At 35.6% G+C, this 23,487-nt stretch overlaps 5 protein-coding genes, 1 long non-coding RNA gene, 1 other non-coding gene and 1 pseudogene across 7 annotated transcripts; 5 read left to right on the top strand and 3 right to left on the bottom strand.

Moving 5' to 3' along the window:
- Positions 1 to 473: 473 nt before the first annotated feature.
- On the top strand, positions 474 to 2,478 carry LOC120117881 (serine/threonine-protein phosphatase PP2A-2 catalytic subunit-like; the record flags this gene model as incomplete). Its single annotated transcript, XM_039138059.1, has 7 exons — positions 474 to 538; positions 675 to 715; positions 1,223 to 1,289; positions 1,457 to 1,648; positions 1,740 to 1,829; positions 1,899 to 2,006; positions 2,073 to 2,478. Coding segments are annotated over 7 exons (716 nt in total), but the record flags the coding sequence as incomplete, so codon positions are not given.
- A 199-nt stretch (positions 2,479 to 2,677) lies between these two features.
- Positions 2,678 to 6,232, bottom strand: LOC120117561 (probable acyl-activating enzyme 18, peroxisomal). The gene is given in 16 exon segments (XM_039137821.1): positions 2,678 to 2,826; positions 2,969 to 3,175; positions 3,302 to 3,400; positions 3,572 to 3,697; positions 3,808 to 4,024; positions 4,114 to 4,219; positions 4,222 to 4,275; positions 4,278 to 4,427; positions 4,521 to 4,594; positions 4,688 to 4,816; positions 4,902 to 4,942; positions 5,051 to 5,252; positions 5,358 to 5,617; positions 5,713 to 5,842; positions 5,935 to 5,968; positions 5,971 to 6,232. Coding segments are annotated over 16 exon segments (2,205 nt in total). The 3' UTR covers positions 2,678 to 2,712.
- Positions 6,233 to 6,496: 264 nt separating this feature from the next.
- Positions 6,497 to 6,568, bottom strand: TRNAQ-UUG. Its single transcript has one exon. It is a non-coding gene; the product is annotated as a tRNA-Gln (tRNA).
- A 4,637-nt stretch (positions 6,569 to 11,205) lies between these two features.
- LOC120117759 (IQ domain-containing protein IQM2-like) lies at positions 11,206 to 12,266 on the top strand. Its single transcript, XM_039137992.1, has 5 exons — positions 11,206 to 11,246; positions 11,343 to 11,367; positions 11,516 to 11,755; positions 11,857 to 11,958; positions 12,051 to 12,266. The coding sequence occupies exons 1-5, from the start codon at positions 11,206 to 11,208 to the stop codon at positions 12,264 to 12,266; spliced, it is 624 nt and encodes a 207-aa protein (XP_038993923.1).
- Positions 12,267 to 15,955: 3,689 nt separating this feature from the next.
- Positions 15,956 to 16,663, top strand: LOC120117548. The gene is made up of 5 exons (XR_005515673.1): positions 15,956 to 15,984; positions 16,116 to 16,208; positions 16,330 to 16,415; positions 16,495 to 16,561; positions 16,640 to 16,663. It is a non-coding gene; the product is annotated as an uncharacterized LOC120117548 (long non-coding RNA).
- A 33-nt stretch (positions 16,664 to 16,696) lies between these two features.
- LOC120117760 lies at positions 16,697 to 18,237 on the top strand (annotated as a pseudogene).
- Positions 18,238 to 19,271: 1,034 nt separating this feature from the next.
- Positions 19,272 to 20,201, top strand: LOC120117761 (ethylene-responsive transcription factor ERN1-like). Its single transcript, XM_039137993.1, has one exon. The coding sequence runs from the start codon at positions 19,272 to 19,274 to the stop codon at positions 20,199 to 20,201; it is 930 nt and encodes a 309-aa protein (XP_038993924.1).
- A 427-nt stretch (positions 20,202 to 20,628) lies between these two features.
- Positions 20,629 to 22,787, bottom strand: LOC120117562 (tubulin alpha-5 chain). Its single transcript, XM_039137823.1, has 5 exons — positions 22,521 to 22,787; positions 22,190 to 22,404; positions 21,899 to 22,098; positions 21,303 to 21,811; positions 20,629 to 21,112 (listed from the first exon to the last, which is right to left on the bottom strand). The coding sequence occupies exons 1-5, from the start codon at positions 22,631 to 22,633 to the stop codon at positions 20,800 to 20,802; spliced, it is 1,350 nt and encodes a 449-aa protein (XP_038993754.1). The 5' UTR covers positions 22,634 to 22,787; the 3' UTR covers positions 20,629 to 20,799.
- Between the last annotated feature and the right edge of the window lie 700 nt (positions 22,788 to 23,487).

Consider the following 23,487-nt stretch of genomic DNA (forward strand, 5'->3'; position numbering starts at 1 on the left):
TTTGTTTGTATGAAATAATCTGATATTCAAAACATGAAAAAGTACTTAACTAAAAGCTTAAAATTGTCTAAAATGAGCCAATAAGTAATCAAAATTCAAGGACTTAAACTATGTCATACATCAATAAGCAACGTAACTCAATTGATAGAGTTAACATTACCATGCATCCATGTGCTTTGCCAACTTGTGTGGCACGATTGTTTATTGATGTCAATATTATGCAGATTCATTAACAATGTATGGGAGTCAAACATGAAAATAATGAAACTATAATCTATAAGTTGATTTTTTCCCGTCAACATAATTAATCTGGACAACTTGTATATTGTGGTGATATTCATTCTATGAATTATTTTGTTCAGAACCTTAAATCATTCAAGTTATTTGGCAGTGTTGAGGTTGCAATCTATAATTTGTAATTTATAAATCATTCTATGAATTATTTATATTGTTTGTGATTGACTTTTATTCAGCTTCCATCAAAGTGCGTTACCCCCAACGGATTACAATTCTGAGGGGAAATCATGAGAGTCGTCAGGTTTGTTATGTTTCTTTTTTTTTTGAAGTGATTGTTTATTACACATACATATCTTGTTCGTAAGAAAATGATTGTAACTCTTTTTTTTCCTTTGCAACTTATTTATCTACTTGATGGTTTTATGTTTAAAATGCAGATTACTCAAGTGTATGGCTTTTATGATGAATGTCTAAGGAAGTGAGTATCTTATAATCTTGCTCTCTCTCTCTCTATATATATATATATATATACATAGTTTCTAAAGTTCATTAGGCTTAAAGGCTTAATTTGTCAATTGGGACTACTTGGGAGTTAACCTGGTTACATTTGTTGTTCAATGTGCACAGTTTTGATGCATGAACCTAACATGATAATAGAAACATACAACGTACTATGATAGGAATATGCTGGTGTAAGAAATTTTTTAATTAAGTTATTTCGATCTAGATGTACATATGTACACAAGTCATATGGGCTTGTTTTGCAATGAAGTTACCTAATATTAAAGGGTTCTCAAATCTTCTGTGCTACAAGGCAGGATTCACTTTGCATGTAATTCTTGTTTTGAAAATATAACGTTGTTTTTTATTTGCAGAAAACATTAATAGTTGCCTAACATTGTGATGGTCCAATTTTAATTCTTCTTTCATTTGATTTTTGGATTGATAACATTATTTGAAGGTATGTTTTCTATTTTGATTGCAGATATGGCACTGCAAATGTTTGGAAAACTTTCACTGATCTATTTGATTATTTTCCATTAACAGCATTGGTTAGTATTTATTATTTATTTTTTTCTGTTTGTTATGATCTTTTGTGAATTTTTAACATGAATTTAGAACACTAACTTGGGTTGGCAAATGTATTCTTTCTGTTGAGTTTGCACTTGGATTTTGTTAATGATTGATTCTTAGCTGCAGACTTTTGGGTTTTTTGAAGGTCGAATCTGAAATTTTCTGTCTCCATGGTGGGTTGTCTCCGGCAATTGAAACCCTGGATAACATACGTAACTTTGACCGTGTTCAAGAAGTCCCCCATGAAGGTCCCATGTGTGATCTATTGTGGTCCGACCCCGATGATCGATGTGGTTGGGGCATTTCTCCAAGAGGTGCTGGGTATACCTTTGGCCAAGTATATTCATTTTTTAGCTTTCTTTTCTGGTTTTTAAGGATATACGTTTGTCAAAACTTGGTGTAACATATCCACTTTTACGATACTCCAGGACATATCGGAGCAATTTAACCGTAAAAACAATTTGAAGCTTATTGCCAGGGCTCATCAGCTGGTCATGGAAGGATTCAATTGGGGTCATGTAAGTATTTAATCTTTGAGTGCTGATATCAGAAACGTGTAATTCATATCATTAATTCCTTTTTGGCAGGAACAAAACGTTGTTACTATATTTAGTGCACCTAATTATTGCTATCGATGTGGAAACATGGCTTCCATCTTGGAAGTTGATGACTGCAAGGGTCATACATTCATTCAGGTGAGCTGTATGTATATATTTGCAATCACATCGGTATATAAACAATTTACAAGTATTGTGTTGCAGTTTGAGCCAGCTCCGAGGAGAGGAGAGCCCGATGTAACCCGCAGACACCTGAATACTTCCTGTAAAGGGAAGCGCCACCGAGTTGATGAGCTTCTGCATCTGGTGGCCAGTGCTCCGCAGTGGGGTTTTCTGAGAACTCTTTTCAAAATTTAAGATAAAGATTGGTTGTCCGCAATGGTGGTTGTTTGGTCGCAGCAAGCCTGCTTGGGCCGATGAGGCTCTGTTTCCTTCAATTATGGTTCTACAAAGAGGAGGTCGAAGAGCTGAGTCCAACACTGGAGGCGCACGCACCATTTCTGGCAGACAATGTGAGATTTTTATTTATTTTCCTTGGAAAACTTTAATTTTTGTTTCCTTTTCATCGGTAGAATAATGTCCATTTGAGTGTTAAGGATCTGTAGAAGGATGTTGAGAACATTTTCTTAATAATTGATCCATAAAATTTTACTCAATCCCAACACGTAGTGCATTATGGTCATGTCTATGAAGTTACAGTATTAGTTCACAATTATGCAAATTATTTGATACATATTTCATTAAAAATTCATCCTGCTTAATAAAAATTCAATTTCAGAACATCCCACATGGTATGATATATATATATATATGATTTTTGAAGCACTGCTGAATCTGTCAGCCTTCACATCCTGCTTCTGACAGACAGTTCATGCTGAATTTGGTCCCTCAATACTCTCCTAAGCAATTTGTTTGAAGCAGTTCTGGGAAACTCCGGGACTATCTTCACACCGTTCACCTGTTATCGATAAAATATCAATATGCTTGTATCTTTTAATTTCGACTTTCGAATCCGAGCATTCTTATCAAGTTATATGGTGATGCTTAGTTGCCGAAACTACATATGAAGGGAAAGATGTTAAAACATCGAGGAACCGAACCTTGAACAATGGGTTGAGGTTGGTTTGAATGGCTTTGGAGAACACCGTCTTCAGCTTCTCTGGTTGTTCATCAAACCCTTTCTTTAGAACCACAAAAATCACCAACAGTTCTGGACCACCATCGGGTGGTACCACACTGACTGCAGCAGTCTCCGAGATGCTTTCATCCGCGCGGTCACAAACACGTTCGATTTCAACAGAGCTTGTCTGCAAATAAAGGAAGTTCATGCTTTCAGGACTATAATGATCTGAAGTTTGACACAGAATAATTTAGATGATGTAGTTCACTTAATTACAAGACAACAATACGAGGAGAGAGGAAGGGTGGAATACCTTAATTCCACCAAGATTCATTGTGTCATCAGCCCTTCCTTGAATAACAAGATAGCCTCCGACTGTTCTCTTGAGGATATCCCCATGTCTCCTAAGGCGCTGCCAAGGGCATGTATCAAATCATAAGATAGCAAGTCGAAGCATTTGTCGAGGGGAGATTACAAAATAATCGTTGCTTGAACATTGTTCTAAGCATTCTTTCCTTTTGTAATCCCCGTTTCATCGAGCATTTGGCAGAACTATTAACCACAGAAAATCCAAAAACCATACCATTCCCTTAAATGTCGGCATTCCCTTGAAGTAAACGTCCTCGTGATCGGCGTTAAGCAATCTATCAGATGCTCCCAAGTAGTGAGGCAATAAACCAACTTCACCAACACAAGCTTTATCATCCGGCTGTTACAAAGGTTAGTCATATGTGTTCTATATGTAATATGGTGAATTGTCAAGTTTTATTAGAAATTGTTGCAAAGGAAACCGCACCAACTTCCGGATTAAGTTCTTACATAGGGAACTCCATGTTCATCCAAGATGACTATACCGGTTGTCATCGATGCAGTGCTAAACGCTCCGAAAGCTTGTGGCTGCAGCGGACTCCCCATGATGTAACATGATGCTAGCTCAGTGCCTCCGCAACATTCAAGAACAGGCTTGTAGTAAGATTTAGATGAAAGCCAAAGGTCATCATCAACATTAGAGGCTTCTCCAGTGCTAGCAAAAGTTCTGCAGCCGTAGAAAACCGATTAGTCTCTTTTACGAGAGTTTTAACTGATGCAAAAGTTCAGTTTTTGGATAAGGGAAAGGACATCTACTTTATCTTTGTCCAGTCTAAGCCTTCCATACACTTTGTATTCTTCCAAGTTTTCACTAAACTTGGAACTGTGCCCAAAACAGTAACTCCTGCATCCTGAACAAATTTCCGAAACCACGGCCCAAAGGAGATCCATGATAGAGAGCAAGGGTTGCACCAGTTAGAAGCATGAGAAGAGTAAAATGGGTCCCATCACCCATCCTAGATTTGTAGGCCAGCAGTAAACATCTCCGACTCCGACATTAATGTGAACTAATGCTTCAGAAGAGCAGCGAATAGGCGAAAGTTGTGTCCATGGAATCGCTTTTGGCTCTCCTGATCAAGGCCAATATAGCATACTTGAAAATCTCCAAATTAATAAAGAAATGTATATAGTGTAAATCATAAATCAAGTGACAAATTTTCCACCTGTGGTTCCGGATGAGAATAGTATGTTAATTGCAGAATCTATTGGTAGATAAGCTGGAGTGAAATGATTTGGTCTACAACAGAGATAAAGATGACATTATGCAGTTATGTACAAGTACACAGACCGATTAAACTGCTCTCAACCTGTAATTGTAGACATTATATACCTCGGATGCTGATTGTCATGGGCAAGAAAATCTTTCCATGATATATCTTGTTCTCTTAATTGAATACCGACGTGGTTTCCAAACGCAGGGAGCACTATAGCTTTATCCGGAGAAGCCTCTACGACTCGACTGCAAAGTTGAGAAAAACAGCAGTGAATACCAAGAGTAGTATCAGTTCATCTGTACTATACAGCAGAAGGGTAATTTCTTTTACCTGTACAAAGGAAACTTTCGACCTCCTCTTTGTATAAAATCCTGAACAGATAGCAATGGAAAATAGGGGATTAGAATCAGAATCTATAGTGAAATGGAGAAAAGTTATTTGTATGAAAGCAGAGATTTCCTACAGAAGTGGAAGAACACCTGAGTGAAAATAGCCTTTGCCTTCGAGACTCGCAAACGCGTTGCAATTTCCTTGGCAGCAAAACTATCAGCTATAGATACAACAACGAGTCCAGCTAAAACTATTGCCAGATATATAATAACTGCATTTACTGTCATTGGCATATCAATGGCAATTGCATCACCCTTTCTGAAAGTTCTCTGCAGTGCATTTGCCACCAACCTGTACATTAAAAATCAGCTTAAGAAATAAGAGTTGCAATGTTCGATTATATCTATATGACAAACACTTGAAACAAAAATGCAGGTCAAGTAAATGAAAGCATACATGACTTGCTGTCGAAGCTGTTTAAGTGTCATACGGTTCACATCGGTATCATCATCGCCTTCGTCTCTCCATACAATCGCACAACAATCGTCCTCTTTTCTCGGATGACTCGAGGGTAATAAGCAACATTCAGCAATATTCAAAACAGAACCGGGAAGCCAAGTTCCCCCGGGTCTTGATTTGTCAGTGGTATCCAGGATGCACTTGGGCGATTCACGAAATGTAACTGCAATCTCTTTTAGTATGATTGACCAGTAAACCTAGCAATTGTTCAAGCAGGAAAAAGAAGTGGTCAATTTGTTTGTAGTGCTCCATTAGGGACAAGGAGAAGAGCAGCATGAGTTTAGTAGGTTACATCAGGATGATGGACAATGAAAACACGAAAGAGATTAAAACTAGCAATGGGATCCTTATATGAAGTCCCCAAAAGCTTTGGACCGTGAGTATCCATTATTCGTCCCATGTTTGTAAGCTTAGAATCATGTCTGGAAAACAAAAGAGACAAAGCTCGATGGTCTGACTTTAGTAAACTTAGCTAAACACGAGTACAGAGAAGGGAAAGGGAAAGAGAGAGTACAGAGAAGGGAACCAGTAAAGAGGAGGCCATGAATGGAAGCTTCCCAATGAGCATAGACGGAGTAATAGACGAGCTGGTGGAGTGCATGTGGGTGGTTCGGCTTTAGCACTCTGCTACTTACCACCTCTCTCCACACCTCTCTTGCCCATAATTGGCTTCCCCCTGCTTCTGCCTTTGCTTTGGAAACTGCTTGTTTTATGAGTTGATGGATGTGTTGAGCCTCCTCGATGCTTAATCCACCACCGCCTGCACGGCGCAGATCGTCGATGCCCACTTCGTTGATGGTGTTTGGTGTCATGACTGCCCGGTGTCTTTGTCTTCTTCCTCCCCCTTTGCCTGTTCTCTCTCTCTTTGTATTTCACTCTCATCTTATTACATATTAAGAGCAATAAAAGGTTAGGTAAGAAAGCGAAGTATAGCTAACGAGTAGAAGTAAGTTGAGCCACGTGATGTGTCCATTTCCTTACATTTTTGCATCAACATGAGGGTCAAGTGTTTTACATGGTTTAACCGACAATCAACAATTACCGTTGTTGATGTAAGTGTAAAAAAAACAAAAAAAAGGTCCCACCGGGAGTCGAACCCAGGTCGCTGGATTCAAAGTCCAGAGTGCTAACCACTACACCATGGAGCCAAGGATGTGATACTAAATTTAGTTTTTAAATAATGTATATAATTCTCATTAGACAGAACTTTAGGCAATATTTGATGGTCTAAATGTTGAATGGCAAAGACAATTTTCAGATTGATTTCCGTGGAGAGTGACAGCTCAGTGGCTCGTTATGGTGTGGCAGCAGGAATTCAACAACACTGATGAGATTTATAAAGGATATGTGCAATAGGCACCGATGATTTATTGTAAGAATTAAATGAGATGATAGAATATAAAAAGAAGCTAATTATTTTTTTCCATACAAAAATATTATTTTATAAATCATCGCATATTATTTTATTTAATAATTTAATTGATATACATTTAAAATCATATATAATTTGTAAACTTATTGAGTGGTCCCAATAAACAAAGAAAATGTCATTATTTTTTAGGTCATGAGCTCAAAGATATGCGTCAAAACATATAATAAGACTCTATTAAGTAATAAGTAATTTAATACATAAATATAAAAAATTAAGGTAAATTATATGTTTAGTACCTAAATTATTATTTTTATTTTATTTTGATATTTAAACTTTATTTTTTCTCAAAATTATACCTAATGTTTACTTTAAGTTTTTAATTTGGTACATTGTCGTTCAAAATTTAACAGAACTATTGACATGATATTTTTTTTATTTTTCAATGATGACATGACATTACCTTATGATTTTTTTAGGGTAAACTAAACTAATTGAAAGCTAAACTAATTGTTATATATGATTTTTTTAGGGTAAACTACATAGTTGGTCACTTTCGTTTGAGTTTTTTAAACTTATGGTCACTGGATTCAAAAAATACAATACATAGTCACTTTAGTTTTATTTTAGTTAAGATGCGGTCATTGGAACGTTTACTTTATTTAGTTTGATGACGTGACACATTAGTAAAAGGGTATAATTTTTACTTTTAACCCTTAAACTTTAGATAAAATATTAATTAGGGACTATTTTATAAATTTAAAGTAATTTAGGGACAAACTTCTAATTTACCCTTGTTTAATATACTTTTCTTCTTCCCCTAACTTCCCTAGTTGCACCGCCGCACACCCCTTTCTTGCTGTTCATCTTCTTCGTTTAAACGATGATTGTCTTCGATAATTTATATGTATATATATTATTTTTCTATGAACAACCAACAATGGAATCAGAGAAATCGGTTCGTTTCCGGACAAGAGAAAAGCCAAGAGTAGTATAATACTTATACAGGCAAGTGTCGACGCCTGTGGAAATTTGAAGCTGGGATGAGTAACCTCCAAATAGCCAAAATTTTTCGACAATAAACCAGACAAAAAAGAAAGCTTTTAGCATCCATTTTAATTGATCCAACAATCTGCTAAGCCTGCCATGTTATAATGGCAATGGCAAAATTTTCAAACCTCTCAACACAAGGCAAAGGAAACGAAGATATATAATTCAAGAAAATGATTCCACACCAAGAACAGTAGGACACAGAGAAACATCTTAAAGCACGAGCTAGCTAATTACGAACATCAAGTACTAAGGATTTTAGCATTGAAAAATGTCAATCAAGTAAGGTAAATGCTTACGTAGGATACGGAAGAAAACAATGGTGGAAAAGGATGGGAATACAAGCAGCACACCCTGCGGCGTAACCTACAATCCAAGTGGACAATGGAGCTTGTGGCTTCTCAGTCCTGGAAACTGCTAGAACAGCTACTGATGCAACAATCTGACTTATATTGAAAACTAGTCTAATATAAAACCAAAAGCAAAAAGATGGTCGTTTAAACGAACAAGATGAACAGCAAGAAAGGGGTGTGAGGTGGCGCAACTAGGGAAGCTAGGGGAAGAAGAAAAGTATGTTAAAAAAGGGGTAAATTAGAACTTTGTTCCTAAACTACTTTGAATTTATAAAATGGTCCCTAATTAGTATTTTATCTAAAGTTTAGGGGTTAAAGTAAAAATTATACCCTTTTACTAACGTACCACATCATCAAACTAACGGAAGTAAATGTTTTAGTGACTACATCTTAATTAATATAAAACGAAAATAACTATGTGTTGTGTTTTTTGAATCCAGTGATCATAAGTTTATAAAACTCAAACGAAAGTGATCAACTTTGTAGTTTACCATTTAAAAAAAAAATAAAATTTAAGTACCAAATAGAACAAAAGTATTAATTTAAGCATTAAACATGTAATTTACTCAAAAAACTAAAAAATATTCTCAGTACATATGTAAAATTAGATACCAATTTATATATGAATCTATCAAGTTGCTTTAGTAGTAAAAGGAAATGTTATTCTCTTTAGAAATCCAGATCAAACAGTTATACCTACATGATATGCATATATCGTCAATAAATTAAGAAAATTCTAAACATATATTACCTTATAATCAACTCTTATTACTAAAAAAATAATTAACAGAGAGATTATAATACGTATAATGCACTCCATAATGGGTTTAACCACTAGCCTAACGTATAATTGAAATCCACATTTGATTCTGACCATATGTGACCCTTTTGTCACAAGGCCATTAGTTAAAAGTTACTATTTTCAAGTTTATATTTCATAAACCACAATTATTTTCTATTATTTTATTTTCTCGGTCTAATTTGCATCTTGCATTTGAAATGTACCGACTGCATTATACATTAACCGTACTCATTAATTAATTGTTTCTTTTTTTCTTTATGTTAATCCCAACCAAACGCATTCCTTGTTTGCGCAGGCGGTCACATTGAGCTTAGCAAAAGATTAGGGCGTAGAATTAAATGTTTCCACACCTAAAATTAATTAATTAATTAAATCAGTTCATCACCTAATGATTAGCCATTTTTTGCAGAAACCAGAAGCATAAGGTCTTAGTTAGGTCTGTATCTCTTACACCGGACAACACGACGTGGTCGAATTCAGCGATGACACGTAAACATCGACATCTTGTACGGTGCAGGTACCCAATCTTAATCTGGTTTGCATGGAGATCCCCAAAAATGACAGTTGTATTTCGTCTGTCCGGATTTCTCTCGCGATTTTCTAACATTGTTTATTTCCAACTTCTTAAATATAATATAGGGTAAACTCAATATTTAGTCATACAATTATCTCCGTAATTTTGTTTTAATCATTTTACTATTTCTTTTTTAAAATCATTTAATAGTGATACTAACATATCATCAAAAGTTAATGTCAAATCATCACTAAAAAAACAAAAACTTATCATGTCATCAATTATATTTATTTTTAACGATAAATAATCAAAATAAAACAAAAACATAACTTTAATTATAATTTAAAAAGAAAATAATTTTATGACTAATACAAAACTAAAAAATAATTGAGTGATTAAATACATATTTTACCTATAATAATCTCTAAAAGGTAGATATGGAAATTGGACCACGGGGGCACAGTCTTAGGCCCCGGCCTAATTACCTAACATATTTGCTTTTCAATCTCAAATATAAAATTTGGATAAATTCTAATAATCTTTATAAATTAGGATAAAATTATAACTTGTTTTGAGAATTATAGGACACGTTGTCAAAACAATTATGTTTACAGTTTGGGGTGACAAATGTTGAATTCCCTGGTCTAAGATCTAAGATCTTTGATGTTCAAACATTATATATATATATATATATATATATATATATATATGTATGTATGTTTGTGCTGGCATGCACTCACATTATGTACACACTTTGTTTTCAAATTATAAATGTACATTTATTTGGCATTATTATTATTTTATAATCTATGGTTACTTTAAAATTAATTAAAAAATGTTTAACGGATAGTACTATGTTAAAAAAATCATGTACAAGTAGTTGGAAGATTGTTTAAACAGTTAATCTGGAAAAGGTAGGTTGAGCTTGTGGGAAATATAATGGAAGGCCACCTCATTTTTCTAGATATTTTTATATAATATGTTTTAAAATTAAAAGATTTTAAATCAACATGGGTTGATTTAAGTGGTAAGCAAATTGATATTGTTTAAGCAATGTCTAGTCATTGTGTATGTATAAATCTCTACTGGGAGACTCACTCATCAAAGTCATATGTGCGACGCATGTAAAATCACATAAAATTAATTAAATTTGTTGATGATTAAGTGAGAAAATTATTCGATAAATGAAAATGTTAAATAATAATATAATTTAAATAAATAAAAATAAGATAAAATTATTAAAATTATTCTCCATTGAAGTATTAATAAGTGTTTATTTATCTAACAAAATTTCAAATTTTTTCATTAAAAAGATTTGATGGATATTATTAAACATGTTTAAAATATTAAATAATTATTATATTTTTATAATTATTTTATAATACGATCTTTAAATTTGGTTCAAATTTAAATCTTAATGACGAAAAAACACATTACACTATTTAAGCAGCTTTCGATATAATTGAATTTCATAAATAAAAGTATTCAAACTTAGAATACATGCACAATCCTCCAATAATAAGTGGCAACACATAATTTTTGCATGTAATTAAGTTATAATAATTTCCAATGACAGATAAGTTAATGTATATTTTTATGATATAATAAAAACTTTCACTGGATGCATGTTTCATGCATGCTGTAAACACTCACTTTCGTCCTAGACTTGGACACAATTTACACTTCTATTATAAACAATGGCTCCATTCTCAGAGAGTCAAGAACCCTTTTTTTACTGGTAATTTTCTTTGATTGAGTGTTTTTTTTTTGGTTCACTAGGAAGATATTTTGATTCAAAGTTGAAGAATTTGATGAACTTGTTTTGAAAATGCAGGCTGGACATTGGGGAAGGGAAAGAAGTAAATATAGAAAAAATGTCCGAGATCAAAGCTTCAACAGCAATGCATCAAATATCTGGGTCCGGTGGGTCTTTATATCTGTTTCTTCTGCCTAAGTTCATCTGGATTTGCATTCAAAACGTTACTCAAATAATCATCTGCTATACAGATAGAAAGGAAGCCTTATGAAGTTATTGTGGTAGACGGAAAGCTCGTATACAAGCAAGCAGGGAAGCTTCTCCATTCGATCGAAGAAACGGGTGATGCTAAGTGGATTTTTGTCCTCAGCGCATCGAAGATCTTGTATGTTGGCGTGAAGAAAAAGGGTACATTTCAACATTCTAGCTTCTTGGCCGGAGGTGCCACTATTGCTGCCGGAAGATTAGTTGTTGACAATGGTGTCCTCAAGGTATAGCTATGCATAATATCATTGAGCTGTTACCGGTTGCTTGGTTCCGGTTTTCTTAAAATATATCTATATCTAAGCTTTGCTGTTACTTTGTTCAACAGGCAGTTTGGCCTCACAGTGGTCACTATCGTCCTTTAGAAGAAAATTTTAATGACTTCGTTTCATTTCTAAGGGAGAACAATGTAGATCTTACTAATGTCAAGGTAAAAAAAGTGCATGTGCATGATTTTTTTTTTTTTGCAAATGAAAAGAATATGCTGAGGATTGCTGACGATGCTTCTTTTGTTACATTCAGATGACTCCAGTGGATGAGGAAGGAAACTTGGTTGGCAAACAAATAATCAGTAATCATCACAGATGCAACTCATCGGTGGAAGACTTTAACTTTGAGGTTGAAGAGATCAATGTCACAGACTCGACCGATATGGTACTTGATTCGGAGGAACAAGAAGCTAGTGCAGCCTTGAACTCCCCAAGTCAAATAGGCGGCTTAGCCTTTGCTGAAAACTGACTAACCTTGAGATGTCAAATAGTAACAATCGTCGTCTCGTCGATGGAGCTGGTGTGCATAGTTGCAATTGGAGGATGGTTATGTGATGGAGGAGGAAGCCAGTGCCTCAGAACAGTATTCAACTATTCCAATAGAACAAAAGATTGATGAAAATCAGGCAGATAATGAGGTGGAAGGCCTTCCTGATAAAACAAACTCCAAAAGAGGAGTGATATCATTTCAATTCGGGAAGCAGTTGTCATGCAAGTGGACTAAAGGAGCAGCCAGTCCAGTCCCAGATTGGTTGTACGAAGAACAACCTCTTGAAACTCCAATTCCGGATTTGGCCGCAACTGAAAATGTCTCAAAGTACTAGACGCTAGTAGCCTGAGAGCTAACTACTGAGGAAATGAAAAACCCTAAGTTTATCCGTGCACTCGGGACGAAAAAATAATATTGCAGAGAAGCATCCATACCAGAGTGCAGTCCTTCCTTATTTTAAAAGGAACACTTGAAGCTAACATACAACAGGCAGAGAGTACATTCTTAGTTAGTTCCCTTTGCTGTGAATAGAAAAGATGATATAGGCCTTCTTTATCATTGTTTTCTGAAACGACATCCCATGTACACATTTTTTTATTCATGTCTCATAAGATGACTTATAATTCTAGGAATTTTGGTTGTAAGTTTCAAATTGTGTACAGTGGATCAAAAATGGAAATTTTTGTGTATGTGTGTGCGAGAGAGAGAGAGAGAGCAGCCTGAGGGCAGTGGCCAACATTAGGGAGAATGAAAACGTCTTCTACGTTTCGAAATTCCGTAGGCTCTTCCAAGTTCGATGCTTTCCCATGGATCCTTGTCACCCCATGCTATCAAAACAGGGCACTGCAAATATCGAAGTAATATTGGAATGGAAGGGAATGAAGAAAATGGAGGAGAAATAAGTTTAAGAAACTCACTTTCACCCGCAGCAGTAATTCCTAGGGCAGAGGGTCGTCCTAGTAGCATATGAACTCGAGTAAAGCATCAACAACACCAGGCTCTCGAGTCCTGGATGAAGGATAATCTGTAATGCAATGCCAGAAGCAATTACCAATCACTAGCTATGCAGCAAAATGTACGTAAAAACATCCAACTTGTGATTCCAAGCCTTGGTTGTAGGGCTAAGTTCAGATGTTCAATCCTCAATATCTAGACAAGCTAACTCAGCCAGCACATATGTAAAGATTAATTCAGTTCTTACAAAAGCCACCATAAAAGATTACATGGCAAAGAATACTTCTAACCGACTCCAGTGCAGCCACGGATCTGAAGAAAAGTTTGCCCACTGGTACAAAAATCTTTCAGTTCGGATGCCCGAGTCTCAAACCAAATGTATAAAATGTTTCTCCAACCTCCCTAGGACTTAGTTTGTCCGAGTGTCCGTAGCCGATAAGATCAATAGCATATACCCTATGTGATTTTGCTAGAACAAGAATATTTCCTACACTGATTACCGTAATAAGCAAGGAACCACAGGAATTGACAAATAAGTTTGCAAATATGGAAGCAAGTTACTGAAAGGAATCCTTTGAAACAATGAATAATTGATAGACTCTCAGACATGCAAACAATCTCTCAAAGCAGTATTATCTGTTACAATCTCATCTCCTAATCCATTTGCATGAAGAGCAAAATTATCACGGAACAAATTTATTTTGGTAGCAAGCAGGACGGGACTTGGAACAGAAAGAAAACAATATCAGCTATACTTTCCAGCAATACTGACTTGATTTCTGGCATGATTACACCACGAATTCCACCATTTTGAAGGGCATCATGATCAAAAGCCCAAAAGAGATATCCACAACCACATGCATGATATGAAAACACAAAACATACAAGAATATTGAGGAGTTTTGGCAATCGATGTACACAGAACTTGTTTTCTATGAGCATAAAATTTTCAATTATGCAGACTTGTTTACTCCAAAACCATGTACGAAAACGACTGTAAAAGGAGTAAATGATTTTTTTAGTTTAAAGTGATTGTTGTGGGATGTCAAATCACATTTTTCATTTCATTTCTATAAGTTTAAACCGATACAAAGAAAAATAAATTAATTGATATTATTAATTATCGGAAAGATGATAATAGTGATTGAGAAATGATAATTTTAAATTTTATTTTAAAAGAGCCTGAGGACCCGATTGTTAAACCCGAATATATTAAGGTTGTTCATACTATAACGTCGTTTGAATTTCAACGATACACTATTGACGTTATATTAAATTAAAAATTTAATATTAATTTTAATTTAACGATATAATAAATATTAACCTTAAAGTTAGATAAGATATGATATAATTTATCACATATAAAATATATTTAGAATCAAATCAAATCAATTTCTAAATAAAAAAAAATCTCATAAATTTATTTTTAAAATTTAATTTATTTCACATAAAACTCTTTGTTCTTATCTAATAAATTCAAATTTATTTTGGTACTTAAATTATTACTTTTATTCTGTGTTAACACTTTAATTTTTTTTAAACCATATTCAACATTTAGTTTAGGTTTTATTTTGGTACCCCACCAAAACTTTTGTACGTGATATTTTAATGAGTAAATTGCATCATTCATCACTCAATTATCTTCTCACTTTTATTTTGGTCACTAAAGTTTAATTTTTTTAATTTAATCACTTAACTTTCAAATTAAACTTATTTTAATCACTCTAACTTGTTTTATTAATATATAAGGGGTTTGTGATTTAGGGTTTAGGGTATAATTTTTAGGTTTGATTATAATTTTAAATTTATTTTTTTTTGTTTTATTTATATATTAATAAAATAATAATAAAAATGTCGTATCATAAAAATATTAATAAATTAAATTAGAGTGATTAAAATAGAAAAAAATTTGAAATTTGTCTAATTAAATTGATTTTTTTTAAACTTTAGTGACTAAAATAGGAGTGAGAATATAGTTGAGTGATGAATGATATAATTTATTCATAAAAAATGCTACGTGTAATAGTTCCGTTAAGGGAGTAATGAGACCTATATAAAACAATTGTCTGATTACATTATTCCGGCTCTAGTGGAGGCATTACATAAGGTTCTTATTGTTTCTTAAGAGTATTCATGCACTGAAGCTTGCTTTATTGATCTGTTTTTTTTTCGTAGATGAAAACTTAAATTACTATATTCTCGCAGGAACCTGATATGGAGATATGCCCAAGCATGCTAGATGCATTGAGCGAATGTGTACAGGTTTATACTTTTTTTCAAATGAAGTTAATTTTGTATTGTCTGCTCTGCTCACCCTTACCTGTTTTGAAATTATTCTGCTTTGGATGAATTTTATGGGGCAACAGATGGTTAGAAGCAGAAATATTTAAATAAAAATAATAAAAAAACTAGAATGCATACTTGAACTTAATGTCATCTTAATATTAGCTAATAATTTGAACTAATTACTGAATTAAACCTGTTGTGTCTGTTAAAAACTGCTCCCTAGTATTCTCCTCGGCTGTTTCTGATCTCTTGTTTTTTTCTTCTTTTAGTTGATATATGGGATTAAGTTCTCGAAAAAGTATTTCAATGTTCCGTTCATGACATTTGTATTTTATTCCCAATGTCTTTTAGTTGATATATTGTGGATGAGGATTTTAATATTAGCTGGGGACTTTGATGCTGAGGAGGGGGAGTTGATTAAAGAGGAAAATGAACAAGAGGAGAAGTTTTTTACCAAGTAAGTCTTAAAATAAAATCTCTGATTGATACATCACATAATGCTGAACAATATTTTTTTATATGATCTTTTTCCTGTCCTGATCCATTAAAGCCTCCTATTTCTTGCCTTAACGAGCATTTTTCTTCCAGGTGGGTGAAATATTGGGAACTTTGATCAAAACGTTTAAAGCCTCTTTCTTGCCTTTCTTTGATGATCTATCTTCATATCTTACACCTATGTGGGTAAGTTCTGAGAAAGTTGTCTTTGTTTCCAAAATCAGTTGTCAAGGAACATCCAGAATGAAAATGTTCTTTCCTGAAGTATGCTCATATATATTTCTCTCTCTGTTTGTTTAAAATACAGGGTAAAGATAAGACGGCTGAAGAAAGAAGAGTTGCAATTTGTATTTTTGATGATGTTGTGGAACAGTGTCGCGAAGCAGCTCTAAAGTAGGTTGCCTAATTTTCCTATGTTAATTATTATCATAGAGTATCATTTGATGTAATTGCTGTAATGTTTTTGAAACAGATATTATGACACATATCTTCCTTTCATGTTGGAGGCTTGCAATGATGAGAACCCAGATGATTGACAAGTCTGTATTTTCTAGTTCTGGCATTCAAAGCACCATAGATTGTTGAGATTGTAATAAATTTTAGGATTTTATGTTCAGGCAGCAGTATATGGACTTGGCGTTTATGCAGAATTTGGTGGACCTGTATTTAAGCCAATGATTGGAGGTAAATTTTTGCATGATTGTCTATAAAGTGGTTATTTCTTGTAAGAATAACATATTATTTGTGACTTCTTCCAGAGGCTTTATCAAGGTTAAATGCTGTAATAGGACATCCAAATGCTTTGCTACCTGAAAACGTTATGGCTTATGATAACACTGTTTGGGAAAAATATGTCTGCTCCACCCCAACAGTATTGATGCAACTCAGGTATTGCAGGCAATAAAATTAGCTTTCCAAGTTAATTAGACCTTTTGATATGAAATGAATATCTGTTGTGTGCATTAAAACAAATACACATTTATGAGCTATTGTTTGACGTCTTCAAATGCATCTTGTTAAGACCAGTACTATGAGCCATAAGCACAAAAATAGAAATAGTGCCCGTTTGGGTTCGTACACTGTTCACTATCTTTGTGCTTGAAACTATAGCAGAATTATCTGATATTCTAGTTAGGGTAGAGGAGAATCTTGGTGAAATTGATAATCACATTCTTTCTCCCCTCTTTTCTCCTCTTGTGAATTGTGATATTTAAATTACAGAGGTTTATCTTGTAGATTATCTCCCCTCTTTTCGTTAGATTACATGAAAAGTAAATTATATTTTGTTGAAGCATTACTCAACATGCACGATAAACTTTTTTTTATCTCACGAGTAAACTGAATCCAGACAAACCAATGAAAGAAACCCATGAGCTTAACTGGTGAGGTTTGCTAGTGGATCATCTCTGTTACTATTACATATAGATATTCTACAACTTCAGATCAATTTCAGTAGTTCTGTTTTTACACTTTTCAATCTGCTTTGCCTTTTCACAAAAGAAACTGGTTGCTTATGTCATAGCTTTATTTTGACGCTTCATTTCTGTTTTCCGAATGTTGGTTTGCCTTGAACATACTACCCTTTGTATTTGGTAGGTTGTTCCTGCATGGTTATACTGCTTTCCAGTAAAAGGTGATCTGATTGAAGCCAAAGTCGTTCATGAACAACTTTGTTCAATGGTTGAGAGGTAAAATCAGCTTCTAACCGTGCTGATCTCGTTTAAGAAGTTCAGTTTTTGGCCACAATATCCTCTCACTGTCCATTATTTGACAATGTATGTGTGATCAGGTCCGATAATGAAGTTTTGGGTCCCAACCATAATTCCCTTCCTAAGATTGTTGCGGTATTTGCTGAGGTAAAAATTAAGTTGCTTTATCAAAATCCTGAAGGCCATTATTTGAATTGCTTGCTCGAACAACAGTGCACTAAAAATTGAAAATTTTCTGTTATGCTACCTATCTGTTCATATTTATCTTGTAGTTCGGTGTTTGGGGTGCATTTGATGAACTATATACTATATTGTAGGTTTTATGTGGTAAGGATTTAGCCACAGAACAAACGGCAAGTCGGATGGCGAATCTACTGAAGCAGCTTCAGCAGAGCAGACTTTGCCACCGGAAGCATTGGTCTCAACTTGGTCATCTTTGCAGCCGCAGCAACAGCTCGCTTTGCAATCCATCCTCTCCGCGTAGTTCAAGTACATAGGCTTCGACAGGCATCTGTCTTGCATGTGAACCATATTATTATACAAATTCTTTTCCCTTCCGTTTTGGCGTGATGTTTTTATTCCCAAGGCAGCGATGAGGGTGAAAAGTTATCGGTGATTGAAATGAACTCTTCCCGCTATTTATTTTATTTAATTATGGAATGTGTATAGTATATGGTATCTATTTATAATATGGGTACAGGGTATTGAGTCTGGAAAAAAGAAGCGAGTGATAATTTGGTGTGGTTCGTGAGTACTTTTGTGGGTAGCATGAGGTTCGAGAAGACTGTTTTTGAAGCAGTTCTGGTCTCGTGTATTTCGTCGTTTCAGTTTTACAAATGTTTCCCGATTTGGATTTGTAGTTCTTTCATTATGTTTGCAATTTTGATCATTAAAAAAATATATGTATATATTGGGTTGTGGGTTTGCTCATGTTTACCTTTGCCATTTTCTTTTCTCTTTAACTTCTTTATTTATACGGATTCTTGTGCTTAAATCCTGTGGTTTAGAATCGAAATATCAAAAGTTTAAAAATATATTACATTAAAATTAATCAAAATAGAATACAAGATTTAAATTTAATAACTTATGCATTATTAATGGTTAATAATGGAATGTCATTTAATTTCTCATATATAGGCCAGTAAGGATTAAACCTAAAATCAAAGGATTAGTCGTTGATTATGCAAATAATTGTTTTATTAAATTTACTCATTTTTTTAAATATAAAAAAACTCATGTTTTATTCAGCTGTTTAAATACTAGTACGAAGAGTAAAATTAAAATACCGTTACATTGTAATCATAATATTGGCATGTTTTCTAATTCAACCTGCTTGAGATTCCACTCTGTTTTGTTTCTTCCCTTTTGGATCCTTCCAAAGGCTCTATTCTGTTTTAGTGGGAGCCAACTTTCTCCCAAGTGTCAAGCCTCCACAAAATCCTCATAGTCATATCATATAACATGATTTGGTCAACTTAACTTTGAGATATAAGTTTCTAACAATGGAACAAATTGCAACAACCCCAACATGCTGACAACAATGTCAGACAACCCTCCCACCACTTCAAAGTTCAAACCCCTTAATATAAAAACCAAACCCCTCTCTCTCTCTCTCTGTGTGTGTTCCACTCCAAAAGCATTCTCTCCAATGGAGCAACACCAAGTCCAAAGTCAACAAAAGGGCAAATTGAAAGAGAGAGTTGCAGCAGCCAGTAGGAGGAATAAGTTCGTCGGTGTACGGCAGCGGCCTTCGGGGAAATGGGTTGCCGAGATCAAAGACACGACACAGAAGATAAGAATGTGGCTTGGGACGTTCGAGACACCCGAGGAAGCCGCCAGAGCTTATGATGAAGCTGCTTGCCTTCTCCGGGGTTCAAATACGCGGACCAATTTTGCAACTCATGTTCCAACCGATTCTCGTCTCTCATTAAAGATTAGGAACCTGCTTGATCATAAGAAGAGTTTAAGGCAAGGGACTTGTAATAATACCAACTCCAGCAAAATCACCATTAAAGCAAGTACTGTTGTTAGCAGTAATGGCACCATCAATCATGCTGGTAGCACTGATAGCTTTGTATCCAGCACCGGGGATGATGGTTTTACATGTAATTCGATCCAGATGTTTGATGGCACGTATAGGCCGGAGTTGAGCAATTTCGTCAGTGAACATGAACCGGCCCCATCGCAGTTCGGTCAAGACTGGCCTATCACCACAGGGATTGATCAGATTCCATTTAGCCAAGGACTGGAGTTTCCACAAGATGCTGGTCTATTTTCTCAAGGAATTGATCAGGAGGTTCAAGAATTTGAGCGCTTGAAGGTAGAAAGACAGATATCAGCAACTTTATATGCAATGAATGGGGTTAATGAGTACCTTCAGAATGAATTTGATCCAAATGATGCTATTTGGGATCTTCCTACACTTTGCCACTTGTTCTTCCAAAAAGCTGATTCCATCTTTCCACCATGAAAGATAGTAACTTAAGGTTGTCTGTTTCTAGTGTTGCTTTAGGAAGAAATTGAAACAACAATTTTCACTGCTTGAAATGAATATTATTACTGTTTCAGTTATGGTCCCCATACCAATTTCTCTTACTCTCCCCGCTTCAAGTGACAATTCACTCTCATAACAAGTGCCGACTCTAATAAGTTGATTTTAGGTACCATTAGACAGTTTTACAGCAGCCATAAATATGACAGTACTAATCAAGAAGGCAGTATGATAGATGCAAGGCAATTTATTGCTCATGAAATATAGACAGACAGAATGACAGATTATAAAGCAATTATTGCTTATGAAACAACTTTCATAAATAAAAGACAACATTTATGACAAAATAACATTGAAGAGTTAACACAACTTTAAAATTACTTCATTGGTATCATACAGAAGGCCATAGGCAAATTCTTGATAACAAAGAAGACAACATTCAACAAAATAACATTTGACACACAGGAAGGCAGTGCCACACAAGATAAATCGATAGGGAAGGACACGTGAAAGGGAGGTAGGAATACCCTCGGACACTGAACCGATCTTTGAAGTAAATATTGTTTGCATAAGAGCATTAATAGTCTTCACCATCCTCTTCATCATCAACCCCTTCAGCACCAACTTCTTCGTAATCTTTTTCCAGAGCAGCCAGATCCTCACGGGCTTCGGAGAACTCACCTTCTTCCATGCCCTCACCAACATACCAGTGCACGAAAGCTCTCTTTGCATACATGAGATCGAACTTGTGGTCAATGCGTGCAAACACCTCGGCCACTGCTGTGTTATTGCTTATCATGCAAACAGCTCGCTGCACCTTAGCAAGATCGCCTCCAGGTACAACAGTTGGAGGCTGATAGTTAATGCCGCATTTGAAGCCTGTTGGGCACCTGTACAGCCAAACAAAAAAGACTTTTACATATGCTTGCATTAATGAGCCTATCCTAATGCATACGAGGATGTATGAATAAACTTCAAAAAACCAAATTCTGGTTCAGATAAACCAATCTTAAAGCACTCATATCAGTTCACTACCAAACCAAATTGCCTAGCTAGTGAACTGATACAAAATTTTCTTACCAGTCAACAAACTGCACGGTCCTCTTCGTTTTGATAGTAGCAACAGCAGCATTAACATCCTTGGGGACAACATCTCCTCGATACATGAGGCAGCATGCCATGTACTTCCCATGCCTAGGATCACACTTTGCCATCATGCTTGCGGGCTCAAACACAGCATTAGTGATCTCAGGAACCGATAATTGCTCGTGGTAGGCTTTTGCGGCTGAGATAACAGGTGCATACGAAGAGAGCATGAAATGGATACGAGGGTACGGAACCAGATTGGTTTGGAACTCCGTAATGTCCACGTTAATGGCTCCATCGAACCTCAAGGAAGTCGTCAACGACGATATGATTTGAGATATCAAACGGTTCAAGTTGGTGTAAGTCGGCCTCTCGATATCAAGTGACCTGCGGCATATGTCATAAATTGCTTCATTGTCCAATAGCACAGTCACATCTGTGTGCTCGAGAAGGGAGTGAGTGGACAGAACACTGTTGTAAGGCTCCACAACTGCCGTCGAGACCTGCAAGTTTAACAAATAAGTATTCTCGATATACAAAATTGCTATTACATAAAAGGTTTCAAAAGCAAAACATCATCCATTAGTTACCTGAGGTGAAGGATAGATGGTAAACCCAAGCTTCGACTTCTTTCCATAATCTACTGATAAGCGTTCTAATAACAAAGACCCTAGACCAGAACCAGTTCCACCACCAACAGCATTAAACACCAGAAAACCTTGTAAACCAGTGCAATTATCAGCTAACTTCCGAACACGGTCAAGGCAGAGATCGACAATTTCCTTCCCAACTACAAAATACAAGCACAACAGTTTAAACCAACCAAAAAGTTAAAGATGCCAAAAGAGACTAGGCGGATAGACTGAGATGGTGTTTAGTACTTGTATAGTGGCCTCTGGCGAAGTTGTTGGCAGCATCTTCCTTGCCAGAAATAAGCTGTTCAGGGTGGAAAAGCTGGCGGTAATGACCAGTCCTAACTTCATCGATCACAGTGGGTTCCAGATCCACAAACAAGGCTCTAGGCACATGTTTCCCTGATCCCGTTTCGCTGAAGAAAGTGTTGAAAGCATCATGTGCCACACCCACAGAGGTGTCGCTGTAATCAAACAGGAAAACAAGTGTTACTCCTTTCCAGGTTCAAAATCAGTGCTTTTTTGTTAGGTTAAAAATGGGTATTCAATTTTGATAACAAAAAGAGAAGAAAAAATACACCTGGGCATCATTCCATCGGGTTGGATTTCATGTTCAAGACAGTAGAGTTCCCAGCAGGAATTCCCAACCTGAATCCCAGCTTGGCCTATATGAATGCTTATAACTTCTCTCATCTTTCACCTAAAGGGTTAGATGATCAAAGACGAAGGATCTGAGCTGAAAAAAATTTCTTACGGGAAATCGAATGGACACAGAGAACGCTGATGGATTCAAGTCTGAGAAGATAACATACAACAAAGCATCGATTTTTCTGCCTTTTTAGTATTTTTCTTGGCTTTTAAACAAATGGGAATTGATGATATCTTGGCGTCCGGCAGCTTTACTTGGGGCCCATGCTTTCTGTTTCTGGCTGGCTGCACCACTCACGACTGTGACGCTTGACTAGTCTTGACAATTAAAAATAATAATAATAATTATAGAAAGAATCAATGTAATCAAATTAATTGATTGGCTGGCAGCTGGGTGGGGGTTAAAAATAGGCCATTTTTTCGGTATATTACCAGTGATCGGTATTATTATCGATTTAACACCGGTCAGATTATATTTCTCGATCTAACACCTTTAGCATGAAAACGCGTCCCTTACACCGCACTATATGCTGATTTGACGCCACGTGGAGTGCCACTGAACCGCGCTATACACTGACTGGGTACACGTGGGGTATAGCGCCCCCTAATACGCACTATACGTCACATAGGGGTATAGCGTGAATCAGGGGCCGCGCTATACGCCGTACCAAAATTATATTTAACGCGGTCCCTGATCCGCGCTATATCTTTTATAATATAGCACGGTGCAGGTATCGCGCTTTATATGCTTATAAATACACTCATTCGGCTCACATCTCCTCGCATCTCTCATCTCTTATAAATTAATACAACAATTCCTCAATGAGTAATAATTCTCGTAATATTCTCAAATTTGATTTAGAAGCTCGTGTGATTTTTCGTTATAATGTAATTTTGTT

Source organism: Hibiscus syriacus, unplaced genomic scaffold (assembly GCF_006381635.1).
Source record: "Hibiscus syriacus cultivar Baekdansim isolate YM2019G1 unplaced genomic scaffold, ASM638163v2 tig00110321_pilon, whole genome shotgun sequence".
In the NCBI taxonomy this organism is placed as follows: domain Eukaryota; kingdom Viridiplantae; phylum Streptophyta; class Magnoliopsida; order Malvales; family Malvaceae; genus Hibiscus; species Hibiscus syriacus.

Coding starts and splice junctions, on each gene's coding strand:
- LOC120117761 (XM_039137993.1), top strand. CDS start 19,272: ATGTCAGACAACCCTCCCACCACTTCAAAGTTCAAACCCCTTAATATA.
- LOC120117562 (XM_039137823.1), bottom strand. CDS start 22,633: ATGAGAGAAGTTATAAGCATTCATATAGGCCAAGCTGGGATTCAGGTT. Junction 22,405..22,520: donor CCCGATGGAATGATGCCCAG/GTGTATTTTTTC, acceptor GTTTGATTACAG/CGACACCTCTGTGGGTGTGG. Junction 21,113..21,302: donor ACCGTGCAGTTTGTTGACTG/GTAAGAAAATTT, acceptor TTGGCTGTACAG/GTGCCCAACAGGCTTCAAAT.
- LOC120117759 (XM_039137992.1), top strand. CDS start 11,206: ATGGCTCCATTCTCAGAGAGTCAAGAACCCTTTTTTTACTG. Junction 11,756..11,856: donor TTGACAATGGTGTCCTCAAG/GTATAGCTATGC, acceptor TTTGTTCAACAG/GCAGTTTGGCCTCACAGTGG. Junction 11,959..12,050: donor TAGATCTTACTAATGTCAAG/GTAAAAAAAGTG, acceptor TGTTACATTCAG/ATGACTCCAGTGGATGAGGA.